The sequence below is a fragment of the Hermetia illucens genome, chromosome 1, assembly GCF_905115235.1.
Source record: "Hermetia illucens chromosome 1, iHerIll2.2.curated.20191125, whole genome shotgun sequence".
Taxonomy (NCBI): Eukaryota; Metazoa; Arthropoda; class Insecta; order Diptera; family Stratiomyidae; genus Hermetia; species Hermetia illucens.
Genome location: NC_051849.1, coordinates 48,987,386 through 49,000,488, shown reverse-complemented (window position 1 = coordinate 49,000,488; position 13,103 = coordinate 48,987,386). Strand labels below are relative to the sequence as shown.

General features: G+C 42.2%; 1 protein-coding gene across 6 annotated transcripts in view; it reads right to left on the bottom strand.

Annotated features, from left to right (window-relative positions):
* LOC119649168 (rap guanine nucleotide exchange factor 4) overlaps positions 1-13,103 on the bottom strand; it is a 313,803-nt gene that overhangs the window by 100,007 nt on the left and 200,693 nt on the right. The window contains exon 1 of one of the 6 annotated variants that reach the window (XM_038051210.1): positions 850-1,414. The exons of 4 other annotated variants lie outside the window; for them this stretch is intronic. In XM_038051210.1, the coding sequence (XP_037907138.1) occupies positions 850-909 (60 nt within the window). In that variant the 5' untranslated portion in view covers positions 910-1,414. Of the gene's footprint in view, positions 1-849; positions 1,415-13,103 lie in introns of those variants that run through there. One more of the 6 variants, XM_038051235.1, reaches the window with a different exon arrangement.

Genomic DNA, 13,103 nt, shown 5'->3' with positions numbered 1-13,103 from the left:
GTTCTGCTCGTATTGCCATTCCTGCAATAGTCACGATCTTAGGTCTTGGTGAATACAGAAAATATTCTGATAAAAGGCCTTGGATGTGAATTTGAAATTTGCCATGATTCAGAGTCAAATTATTTATAAGCACAGATTATTCAACTTCAAACTCGCCAGTTGGAATCTCTTGGCTCAAATCACTAGAAAATGGGAGTCTTATCGGCAGAAACGAGTGCTGTGAAAGATCTTTTCAAGTGTCTTCATGTAAATTATTTCCGTAAATAAGATAAAAAAATTATATCATCAAATAAGGTTGCAATGCTTAGTAAAGATACAAATTCCTTAGGACATCTCAACACTTTTCTTATGGTATTTCTAGCCTGAATTTACTGAAGTAGTAAAATTTGCACCTATAAAAGCTTAGGTATTTCTAGCTCGTAAAATGTTATGTCCCATATTTTATACCCCTTCCCATAATTGAACAAGAAACATTGTGTGCTGTTCCTCGGAATGGGTTTGAACTGGTAATGAAATTGAAGGTTGTTCAGGCATAGGGTTGATACCATCCGCTAATAGGCTTACTGTCAAGCGCGAAGCAAGAAGATCCGGCTTTATCCACCAACTCAATGTCGGTAGTGGCTGCCTTCAACCGTTCACCCCTGAATGTAGCTCGCTACAAGTGCATTAGCCACTTGGCCGTGTGCCGAATGGTACTATCGCAGAAAACTTTATTGTCGCGAATTTTGTTTACACTATGAATAATACATTACGATATGAGTTTCAGAACAAAATTAGCCATAAAACAAAAAGCACACGTAAACGCTGCGTACTTGAAGTGGAGACAAAGCTTAAAATTCCATTAAATACCTTTTGTTGTCGCTCGAAAGTTTTTTGAACCTCGTAAATTCCTTTCTGGGCAAGCCACATGATGCCTGTTGGGAGCGAGAGCAAGGACCGTTAATGGTCCTTTTGTGCTGTTCGCGGTTATTTAGGACGTTGTAAAGGGAATTATGCACAACAGGCCATCGGGTTTGGGAACTGAATTTGCAAGGATTATTCACAGCTCTGCGTTCGGGCTCAATTGCATAGAATACTTCACAAGGTGGCTATCACTATTTGAACACTTGATGAAATTTCATAATACTTTAGGTTGTTGAAGTACTTCAGTAGTCGGGGTTACTGATAGCGCAATGGGAGACACAAAGCGGGTATTATCACACTTGGACTAGAACATATCACGACTAGGACTATCACAAGTAGCTTTACGGTATCATGATAAACTGATAAACTGCCAATGACATGGATCGCATGGGAACGCCGCACTCTCGATGCAAACAGATCAACAGCTAATCAACATTATATTTACTGATTCCGAGCTTTAAACGCCAATTGAATGTTTACTGCACGCTCGCTTCATACGCGAGAAAACCGCTATCCGCGGTCGCGTGGGTCCAGTATCAGTTATAGACTGGGTTCAGACTCACTTTTGGCAGTGGCGTATAGTAAAAGTTGGTGGAGTTAAGCTTGGAAACCGGTAGTTCAGATACAGATACTCGGCACATGCCGGATTGTCGCAAAAATTCGTAAACAGCAGTAGGTTTTTCTAGGCTGCTCAGACAAGCTTGTGAATTGTTTAATTGCAACATATGTATGTGCAAAGTGTAGCGAATGGTTAAGTCGAGATCTCTTTTTGGGAATTTTAACTTTCTGCGGTTTGTAGTAGTTCACAAACATGAGATGTTTCACTGAGAAGGGAATTAGGCCGAGAAAGTTGCGTCTTCTGTGCACTATGTCTGGCTTGAGCTGTTTGAAATGAAGATCCTCCAGCGTTAAATAGACATAAAGTTAATTCCTAACATTACGCCTTACTTAGTTCAACGAAATTGTAGACGTATGACTGAGTTATATTTCTGGGAACACTAGTTTTTGAACAAAGAATATCTGATTTCAATTCTTCTCCTGAAATGAAAATTGTTACTTTTTTGCCATTTGTAGTTATCTTTAATTTTTCACGCTTTGCGTAATACGAAACCCTGTCCATGGCGACTCATTGTTTGTTTACCTTTTCTAGTGAATGGACGTGCCTAATAAAGAGTCTACGTCATTACCTTTATTTAAACCTATATTTAATTCAGCGGAAACTTTATATGATCCCTTGGCCCATATTCTACATTCTTGCTCTTGAAACAGAATAGTAAACAACCGCTGCATACGGCGCATTGTAATACTCAATACAGTTGTAGAGTCATCCTAATCTTTATCAATAATTTCTGCTTCCGCTGTGACTTATTTATATACTTTGCCGTAACGCCGCTTAATACACAACAAGGAATGACTCATTTCATCGTTCTGCGTGCTCAATTTTTTTTTCGCTTTTCCTGCCACTCATAGTTGTTTATTCCTTTCCGAAGTCCAAAGATATCTTACCCTTATTTGGTCGCCAATGAGCTGGACCCCTTCAGAGAGGTAGTTTAGTTTTGTTTAATGGGGGGAACAGCTCCGAGGACTCAGGCCTTTGTTAGGTCCATTGTATTATCACCTATTCAATGGCTTCCCGTCTACGGCGTTCGTAGGCTTTTGCGAATTTGAGATACATTCTCTGAGGAAGTCGGGTAGCTGCATATGAAGTGCAGGGCCGTCTCTTCCTCCTCGTCTTATTGGCTGCATATAACCGAAATCACCACACCAATCTTTTCTATATGGTAGTTTAAGGAACAGTGTCCCGTTAAAATCTCTACTAGGGTTTTTATGTCCCACTTCTTAAGGACAACCCCTTTGTGGTATGGAATGGAATGCTTTGTTCAGATGGCCATGACAACTCCACGCTGACTTGACATGTCATTGCTCTATAGTGCTGTTAATGTTGCCCAACTGCGGGAAAAGATTTGAATTGCGTGACCTTTCCGTTTTTGTCGCAAACATTCTTCTGCTACCAATGAAATGGCAAATATCTCCGCCTGGAATATGGTCGTCATTTTTACGAGGGGTCGGACCAGTTCTATAAATTGAACTACCTGAGAACACCCCTGCGCCGATCCATCTTCCATGAGTATAATGTAATACGAAAAGACTCATTGTCATTTACCGCTCATTCTTCTGTTTTGGTGATTACGACAAAGTATGTCTTTTCAAAGACGAATCTGGAAATCATCTGGCATGACAGCTACCCGATGTTTGCAAAGGAATTTCCAGATGGATGCATGATCGTGTCGTATGATTGGCCGCCATTCCACGCTGAAATGTTATCGGGTCTATATGCGTCGTTGGCTGATTTCCGATTCACCTCTAAATGAATGGGGGTAGATTTAGGGTAACTTCGAGAGTCGCAGTCGGCGTAGTACTCATTCCTGTGGTAATACTTAGAGAGCCTAGCCTTTGAATCAGTCACTCAATGAACCTAAGTCTCGACTGCATCAAAATTGGTTTTATTATTGATATAAACATCCAGGGAATCCATTGCGGTGAAAGCGCCCAGATCTTCCTATCGCAATCTTGCAGCACCCGAGCAATTTGCAGTATTTCTGTTATTGTTCCAGGATACGGTCCTTCCAGGGAGTCCTTCTTGAAATCGAAATGTATTCCTAAATATTTGGATTATTGTACCAGCTGGATTTCCATCTTCACTACGGTAGATAGCATGTAGCTGTCCCACCTAACGTTCTTTGTGAACATTGTTAGTCCAACCTTCCTAGCGTTCACCATGAGTCCATTGTGGAGGCGCCAACTGTCGATTTAATGTGTTACATTCAAGCGGTCACATACTGTGCCATCATCATCATCAACGACGCAACAACCGGTATCCGGTCTAGGCATGACTTAATGAGGAACTCCAGACATCCCGGTTTTGCGCTGATGTCCACCAATTCGATATCCCTAAAAAGCTGTCTGGCGTCCTGACCTACGCCATCGCTCCATCTCAGGCAGGGTCTGCCTCGTCTTCTTTTTCTACCATAGATGTTGCCCGTATAGACTTTCCAGGGCTGGATCATCCTCATCCATACGGACTAATTGACCCGCCCACCGTAACCTATTGAGCCGGATTTTATCCACAACCTGACGATCATGGTATCGCTCATAGATTTCGTCCTTATGTAGGCTACGGAATCGTCCATCCTCATGTAGGGGGCCAAAAATTCTTCAGAGGATTCTTCTCTCGAACGCGGCCAAGAGTTCGCAATTTTTCTTGCTAAGAACCCAAGCCTACATGAGAACTGGTAAGATCATAGTACAGTAAGAGCTTTGACCCTATGGTGAGACGTTTCGAGCGGAACAGTTTTTGTAAGCTTAAATAGGCTTTATTGACTGCCAACAGCTGTGCGCGGATTTCATCATCGTAGCTGCTATCAGTTGTAATTTTCGACCATAGATAGGAGAATTATCAATTGGATCAAAATTGTAGTCTGCTATCTTTATTCTTCCCGTTTGACCAGTCTGGTTTGATGTTTTTGGTGGGTTAGCTTTGCAACGATATATTTTGTCTTGCCTTCATTGATGTGCAGTTCAAGATCTCGCGCCGCCTGCTCGATCTGGATGAAGGCACTTTGAACGTCTCGGGTCGTTCTTCCCATGATGTCGATATCGTCACCAGGCCAGTAGTAGGGTGGACTTAAGGAGGATCGTACCTCTTGCATTTACCTCAGCATCACCGATCTCCAGCGCCAGGTTAAAGATAACGCATGATAGGGCATCCCCTTGTCGTTGATGTCGAATGGGCTTTAAAGTCGATGAAAAGATGGGCCCGCATACTTGCCAATAAATATAACGGCTAGATCGACCGTAAATGTTTGTGCGAACACTTTTGCATCCTCGAAGAGCTATAGCAAGGTTTTCACTACCAGGAGCCATGGCAGAGGAGAGAGAGCCCTCCTTGTGGACAGCGCCTAAGGCATCCTGCTTCAATATACTTCTGTCCGACTTCAGAGCACGATTTGTTTTGCCAAATCCGAGCCCCACCATGGTATTGTACCTTTTTTTGTGTCTTCAGTCGACAGTTTTCTTCGTAAGCTTCTCTTATCTACTTGGGATTATTTGGGTTGTCTTCCCAATTCCAACATGGAGTGGTTGGAAAGGGATCCATGCGCATTACAAAAGCAAAGCGCCTGTGATCCAAGAGTGTTATGTTGTTTGATACTTTCCACTCCCCGACAAAAGCGCAATGTCAGGGGATGCCACCGTAATGTCGATGACCCCTCAATTGACCAAGTTGAAGAAAGTGGGGTTCGAACATTCTTAACATCCGGTCCGGGAACGTCAATAGCAAGGAAAGTTCCCGGGATATCGCCTCTCTGCCGCCTGACCAGCATCCATACGGAGGTGTTGAGATTGTTCTGTACATCAAATCCTTCCAAAATCTCAGCACCATTAGTTTTTCCTCAGCAAGCCCGAGGAAGTACTTTTTAAACGATGGCAGCTCAAAGTCCCTTTACAGGATTAGTAACACACTCTCTCACACATTGCTAAGGAGGGAGCAGCACCACCTTAGCCACTCGTTCGCGTTTTCATCAGTAACACACTTATTGGCGAGAATGCAGTCCTTATAGTTAGGAGGAGAGGGAGAGTATCACCGTTATTATTTCTTGTTGTTATTGGTGACGTTCTTCGTGCTGCCTTATCTGGAGGACGTGGAGGGGTTGATTGGGCTATGATATCTTTTCTCAAGCATCATAGACGGATTAGCGGCTCTAGATTCGCTTTCGCTACCTTGTTCAAAATTTGGAAACGTAGTTATCTGAACACCAAGGTCAATTTAAGACTATTCTGTGTAGTGTTCTTGTTGTTGTGTTGTTATATGTGAGTAACGTATGGAAAGTGACCCGCACTGTCATATATTGGTTCCAAGCCTTCGGGAACACTAGCCTTCGGCATGTCATCGAAGTACGCTTGCCTGATATTATTTCATACGAAGAACGCGCGAAGAAACCTGGCGCCCATACGATAGTGGCAGTGGATAGGTCGCATATTAAGGGGGGGGGGGGCAACGATTGCATGGTATGAATTCACTTTTCCAAAGTGGTCGCATCAAGGGCACTTAGCGCGGAACGGTAGAGTCTGCACTCAAACAACTTGACGCCAATGCCAATGGAGTGAAGCTGAACAAAGCTACACAATTTTCACTACTGTGATTATGGCCCTTAAAGCATATCTCGCTCTCATAGGTCCCAATAAAGTGTTATCAGAATCAACCTTCGGATTCAAATTGCCAATAACAGTGTCACCTCCAGGAAGCCTCTTATGGACTGCATTCAGTTACTTATAGAAACCCTGATCTATCTTAGAGCATGTGGAAAATATTCCATAGGATTCATAGATCGAGAAAAAAAAGGCGTTAAGTTTTGACAAGAGAGTCCCCTGTTTAACTACTTGCTTCAGACAGATTAAAGAAAATGATGTAGATCATCTTGCTTAATAGTTAGCAATAGCGATGGTAAAACCGAGAAACTTGGAGGTTTTGGAATGATCTCTTATGAAGCAGTGCTGCCATTTACTAGACGCATATTGCGCGAGGTCAGCTAATCTTTAACATACATTTGCCTTGCAGACTTCGAAACAAAGAAGAGAAAGGAAGGGCGAAGTGGGGGGTATTTAGCATAAAAACTTTAGAAGACCCATGGAAACCCACATTGCCGTCAAGTTTATAAATAACTAACTCAATTTTGGGAGGAATAAGAAGGGAAATGGCTGGTGACAGATACCGCTATACCCAGATGGAGCGAGAAGGAATGAAAGCACACCCATGAAACGTGAGAACGAAGTTAATTCCGGCATTGTTTTGTGGAGTACGGAGTTCAGAATAGTTATAAAAAGGACGTGGCAAACTAGAATGACCTGACCAGTTGAGCATGGTTAGATTCAAACACCTAGAGGACGAAGTCTTCGGTTCGGACTATGAATTAAGTTACTTTAAACAAGTTGGAGGCCAACGTTCGCCAGGCCGTCTGGTGCAAACACATACTTAGTACTAGTAAGTATAATTGAAGTTATATTTCATGATAAATGGGGTCGATATTTATATTATACCATCATCATCAACGGTGCAACGACCGGTATTCCGTCAAGCTCTGCCTTAGTAAGGAACTCAAGACATCCCGGTTTTGCGCCGAGGTCCACCAATTCGATTTCCCTAAGAGCTGTCTGGCGTTCTGGCCTACCATATGGCTCCATCTCAGGCAGGGTCTGCCACGCTTTCTCCTTCTTTTTCTACCATAGATATTGGCTAGATCAGCCTCAACCATACGGATTAGGCGACCCGCCCACCACCACCAATTGAACCGGATTTTATCCATAACCAGGCGATGATGGTATCGCTCATAAATTTTGTCGTTATATAGACTGCGGAAAGCTATATTATATATGATGAAAAATTATGGCGAGCTGCAGCACCAAACAGTTAGACTTTGTATAGTATACCCATTGTATGATTCTTCATTGAGGAAGACTCTTCTGATATATTTTCATCTCAATCCGAAGAAGCCTCCTCGGATTATTTCCAGATAATAGTCTAAGGAGCAGTTGCTGTCAGGTGCACAACTGGGGTTTTGATATCCCTCTTAAGAGTTTGGCTTCTGGTATTTTGACAAAAATGTTTTCCGTCAATTCAAATTTTTCCATTCAGGTTCAAATCAGACTGAAGTAAAAAGTTTTCAACATTGTTTCTGGATGTATTTTTTGTCCCTTATTTTGAAGTCGAGAATAATAGACCCTGATAGAGTTGTTATCCTGTAGCTAGCTCCGATAGAGTTACCAATAAGCACAAATAGTCCAGCCTTCCTTGCACTCACTATGTGTACATATCGAAGTTTGCAATCACACACTTTTTTCGTAAACTTGCAGATAGTTACAAGACCTAGATCGTTTTTAAATGATTGAGAAAAGGGACACTACTTACTATAGAAAGTCATTCATTTGTCAGTCAATTCGAAAGCTGCGTTAACATGTTCTTACCTGGAAAAGAAGAAAACGAAAGTAAGAATAATAAGTCCAGTAGTATATTTTAGATGCAAATTGCCTGTTATAATGGGGTTGGAATATACATGTAGTTAAATACAGACGATTTTATGAACGATCTATATATATTTATATTTTGGTCAAAACCTTGACTAAGCAAGAGAGCTGGCTAATTTTATCCGGTTGATCAGCTTAAAAAGGGATGTCCATCTTATACTTTTGTACCTACAAAAGTTAACCTCCTTCGACCTACAAGAAATTGACGCGCTTCAATCAAATAAGAATTTTTTTAGCATATAGGTGTGTATATAGATACAATGATCCGCCTTCACGGAGACAAAATGACTATCTTCTAAAGTGTGCCAAAACAAGAAAGATGAAAAGAATTGTACTTACGATTTGTCCAGGGTAGAGGCAATTCATCAGACGTTGCCTCACCTCTCTTCTGGGAGCAGCACAACTTGAGTGCTGGCCCAAAACTGAGGGGTCCGTGGACCACAACGATGGAAGTAAGTTGCCTCTCAACTAATTCAGTCCGCCAACAAGTGGGGGGGTGGATTTTTTGTCCCAACGTTGGGCGACGTTATTAGTAAACAAAGAAGAATGGAATGGTAAAGAATAATTATCGCAATTGAACATTATGACCCGCGAAGGAAACCCTCCTGAAAAACTTTGGATATCCAAACTAGGTCCGCCAACAACTAAATGCAGCTGAAACAAAACGCCCGTTGACAGGCCCATGCTTGCCGTTTCGTTACTGATTTTGGGACGATGGATCCACTTCTTTGATTTTTAGGTTCCTTACATGCCTTTTGTGTAAAACAAAACCTTATTAAAATCGGTTTACTGTTTGTCTGTCTGTTTGTCACACCCACAGTTACAGCGATTGACACCAAATTTTTGGGAAAGGTTGGAACTGTGAACCTCCAGTGAGTTCCACGTCGAATTTAAGAGGGAGAGGGTCCCCATATATTTGAAAGGGGAATGTACATTTTTTTCACCAAATATAATCATGTGAGGTATCAAATGAAGTGAAAAGAGGGACGAAGACGGCTACGGTTTCTTACCAGGGCAGAGGCAACTCCTCAGACGCTGCCCCACCTCTACCCTGGGAGCAGCGTGACCGAAGTGGCTCGCCTCTCTTTTCATTTTTGAACTTTGGGTATTAATCCAAAAAGAGGAGTCCGTGAACCATAAAGAGTGGGAGCAAGTTGCTCTCCATTTGGTCCGGTCCGACATTCAATGGATGCGGACTTAGGACCGCTCAATCCCTAAAAAGAAATCAAATGAAAGCTTTCGGTTAATAGCAGGTCTTCGTTTTGATATTTGTTGGAAATATGGGGAGTGCAAGGGGCGTAAATTATAATTTCTTTCACAGACCCATTCTCAGAAATTACCCAACCGAAAAATTTGAAAAAGAATCAACAGGCTGCCATCATATGGTGCCTAGACTCCAGTTTAAGTTGTTTTTTCTTCCGTACACGGAGGTGGAAATTCTTAGAAAGCCTCGTTCGCTCCAAGTCAACCGCGCGAACTTTGCAGTTAGAACGAGTGCATGTGGAATTTGTAACCACTAAAAACCACCCGCGGTCTTTTCAGCCACAGCGCTGCGAGACCACGATTTAGGTATTACTTTTGCGTGGAGTGGGTTTGTCTTTAGGTGCTTGTGCTTCTCCCCATTTCTGCTTTTCGCTTTCTTTCTTACTTTAGCAGTTCCTTCTGTATAATTATCTTCGCAACTACATTTTTCGTGCTCACACTCCGCTTGGATCTGACTTCCTCGGCATGCCACCGGATCTAGGACAATTCAGTGTATCTTTCAACCCAATGTGATGTAGATACTGGATGTGGCAACCTTCATGTCCTGTGAAGAACCGGGTAATGTGATAATTGATCTTCCCATGTTTCCGCTCAAATCATACCCTAAAGCCAAGAATGAGCTTTTGCGAAGAGCGATTCTATATAGACTAATTCCATCTTCATTCCAAAGATGATAGGATTCTGACCTTGTCACAGTCTTGCATTCGGTGTGCCCACTTCTCTAGCCAGAATGCCGACTGAGATCACGCCCATCGCCATCAGACCCCCTCCTCTGACATGGTTCTAAAAGCGCTGCAAACTCTCAAATTACCCGGTAACTAAAATTCATTTACTTTCATTTCAGAGCGTTTGCAAGCACTACCACGGGTGACATAGGTGACGCATAAAGCAGAATGAATCGCACCATTCCGGCTAGAAGCAAGCGCCGATAGTGTTTCGTCATTTCACAACATTTTTGGAAGTAACTGAAGTTCAGTTGGTCCCCTCTCCTTAATTTGATAGTCTCCTTTGAGACGACCGTATGTTTGCCGACTTCCATCTTCACAGTGTTTTTCGTTCTGCGGTTCTTTATAAAGGTAAGGTCTACCCGGGCCTTTCCAGTCAGGATTTTACCGTTTTTACCCACTATGACGAGGTGCTCCTGCGGACCTCCATCCGTCTCTTACTAGAGAGACCTCTTCGTGAGGTAATTTTCCATCAGATATCCGGAAACACTTGTGTCAGCCAACGTCTCTTTAATTTGATTCCAGTTGACGGACTTCAAGGCATATTTGACATCCAATGCCAACACGGCACAGCAGCTGTCAGAAACTAGCGCGCCTTTTGTCAGATCGATCCATCGTACAGTGGGTGCGCTGCAAATCATATTGGCACTCCAACAAGCTGCTGCTTGTGACGATGCGTTGTGAATAACTCTCTCGATCACCTGCCCCCATTGTATCCAGCAGACAAATCGGACGATATGATGCTGGATTTCCAGGTGGGTTAGTGTGTTTTGTTTTTCCACTGAGGGGGGAACATTCCTTCTATTAGAATGCCTAGAAGATGGCAGCAAAAAAGTTGGGTCCAGTCTTGACTGCCAAAGCTCTGTCAGGGATACTACCCAGTCCCGAGGACTTGTTGTTACTGATCCTAGCACATATTTCCCATAATTCCTCCTCAGTTACTGGAGGTATTACCCACTCGTTGAGTTGGACTACCGTTTGCTTCTTTTAAGTGGCCACGTAGTTCTCTTTGTGTTTTTTCTCGATCATCGCTACCAGAGTTTCCAAATTGATCAGATATTCGCTGTTGTTATAAGAGAGTGGCACATAGAAAGTGACCACCACTGTTACTCAAAAACTCCAAGCTGTCATCGGAGTATTCTGGACTGAACAATAACAAGTGGAGAAGATTGCTGACATGCGAACCAGATACTTGTGAACATTTTGACCAAAGGGCTACAGTACCAAAAGTTGAAAGTTGACGCATTAATGTTGGCGATAACTACATTGTTGGTTATACCATGCAATATAATTCATTATCCAGGATGGCTGTCGTTTAGATCGTGCTTGGATTATGACACATAACTGTTGTAGAGGAATGCAAGCTTCTGGGAAAGTCGTGGGTGTGTTGAAGCACATTTCACATTTCGCAGGCGTGATTGGTCCGCTATACTCCTTTTATGAGCCTTCATCATCTTGGATTTACTAACTCATATCCTCAATTAGGACCCAAATTTATCCGCAACAAGCCAGGGGCCAAGTTATTCTTACCTTGCTCTTATATGAGGTTCCTTCTTCTTGGACACAAATATAATTCCTTAGCTACTAAAAGACGTCCACTAAAATGGACTCAGCTATCACTTTGGTGAAAATTCTGGGAAGAATGTATAATAGTTGTTATGCTTTCGACATCGACAGAAATTTCGCAGTTGGAATCTTATCTGAAATAAGCTGGAAGGATAATACAGAAAACCTTGCGGATAGTAATAACATTGAACATTGAATATTCTCTTTTGAGTTCATAACCACAAAAGTTAGTATCTCGGTCAAATTCCAGCTAAGGCGCAGCTAATAAGCTTAGACCTTCCCTATATCAGCTCATCGTAACTGGCCTCATTTATCAGATAGTTCGATGGATTACCATTTCAGCATTTCATTCACCTTTTCGAAGCGCATTTTCGCAACTCAGTCGTTTATCCAAATGAAAACACTTTTATTTCGCATTATCTGCAAATACCGCATATTGTCCATGCTCCCTAATCCACTTTCATCGATATATTTGTCCTAAAAATAGCACATCTCGGCTTATCAATAAATAAATCCCTACATCGTGACAATATCCGGGGCTGATTATGAAATGTGGTACTGCAGCACATTATTGAAAGTGGCTCCCTCCATTATCATCACGAAACCGATTTTCATAACACCAGACCCCATTTTTCGTCCCCCATTGAAACCCAATAACCGAGAGCGATTGGTACCCATGGGGAGCTGGAGAGATTCTCTTCCCATCAATGCTTCCAATGCGCGTGCATAAAATATGTAGCCTTCCATAATAAACCGCGAAATGTGTTTCAGTCATTTATTCTGGAATTCGATCGAACACCTTTAAAACACTACATTCTGTGGAGGCATGCACAGGTACCCAATAAAATGTTGTTTCCAGCCACAAATTGCATATGGCAGATGGTAGTTTTCCCCATGTTTCCGCGCGTATCGACGATGTGAACTCTTTGCTGGAGGTTAATTAGAAAATGAATATCCGCGGGTTTATTTCTCGCATGTACTTTGGTCTATGGCGGCTTTCATGTTTAATTAACCAACTGGAAGTTGATGGGAGACGCAATTCAACCATCGAAAATACAAAATTGCTAGCACTAAGCAGAGGATTGGAGTTGAATTTTGATATTTAGTTGAATTTCCGTCGGAAGTGATTACAACGGAATAGCATTTGACTTCCACGCCAGCCAAGGACTCTTGCTATTTTAAAATTTAACCTGAGGTAATTGACATTGACATTCACAGTTTTTCGGGTAATGGACATTGACTGTTCTTGCAGAGGAAAACAAGTAGTTCGCTAATAGAGGTGGTCTGCGTCATTGAGGCCTAAACTGTGGAATTGTATTGGGCATTTTCGTAATTGTTTACTGACCGAAAGATTGTCAAGGGTTTTCTTAACCTCCCCAAAAGTAAAGGAAAGCGCCCTCAGTTCAGTTGTCAAGAGCAATAAAACCTTTTCAGCATAATTATCAACATTTTCCCTACGAAGTTTCCCTAGGTAACCCTTTTCCCAAGAGCTCATAATTACGTTCCAATTTCACAAATAACCGCCTTCCCTTGCCGTTTTCAATTTCAATCGAATTTTCGATAATT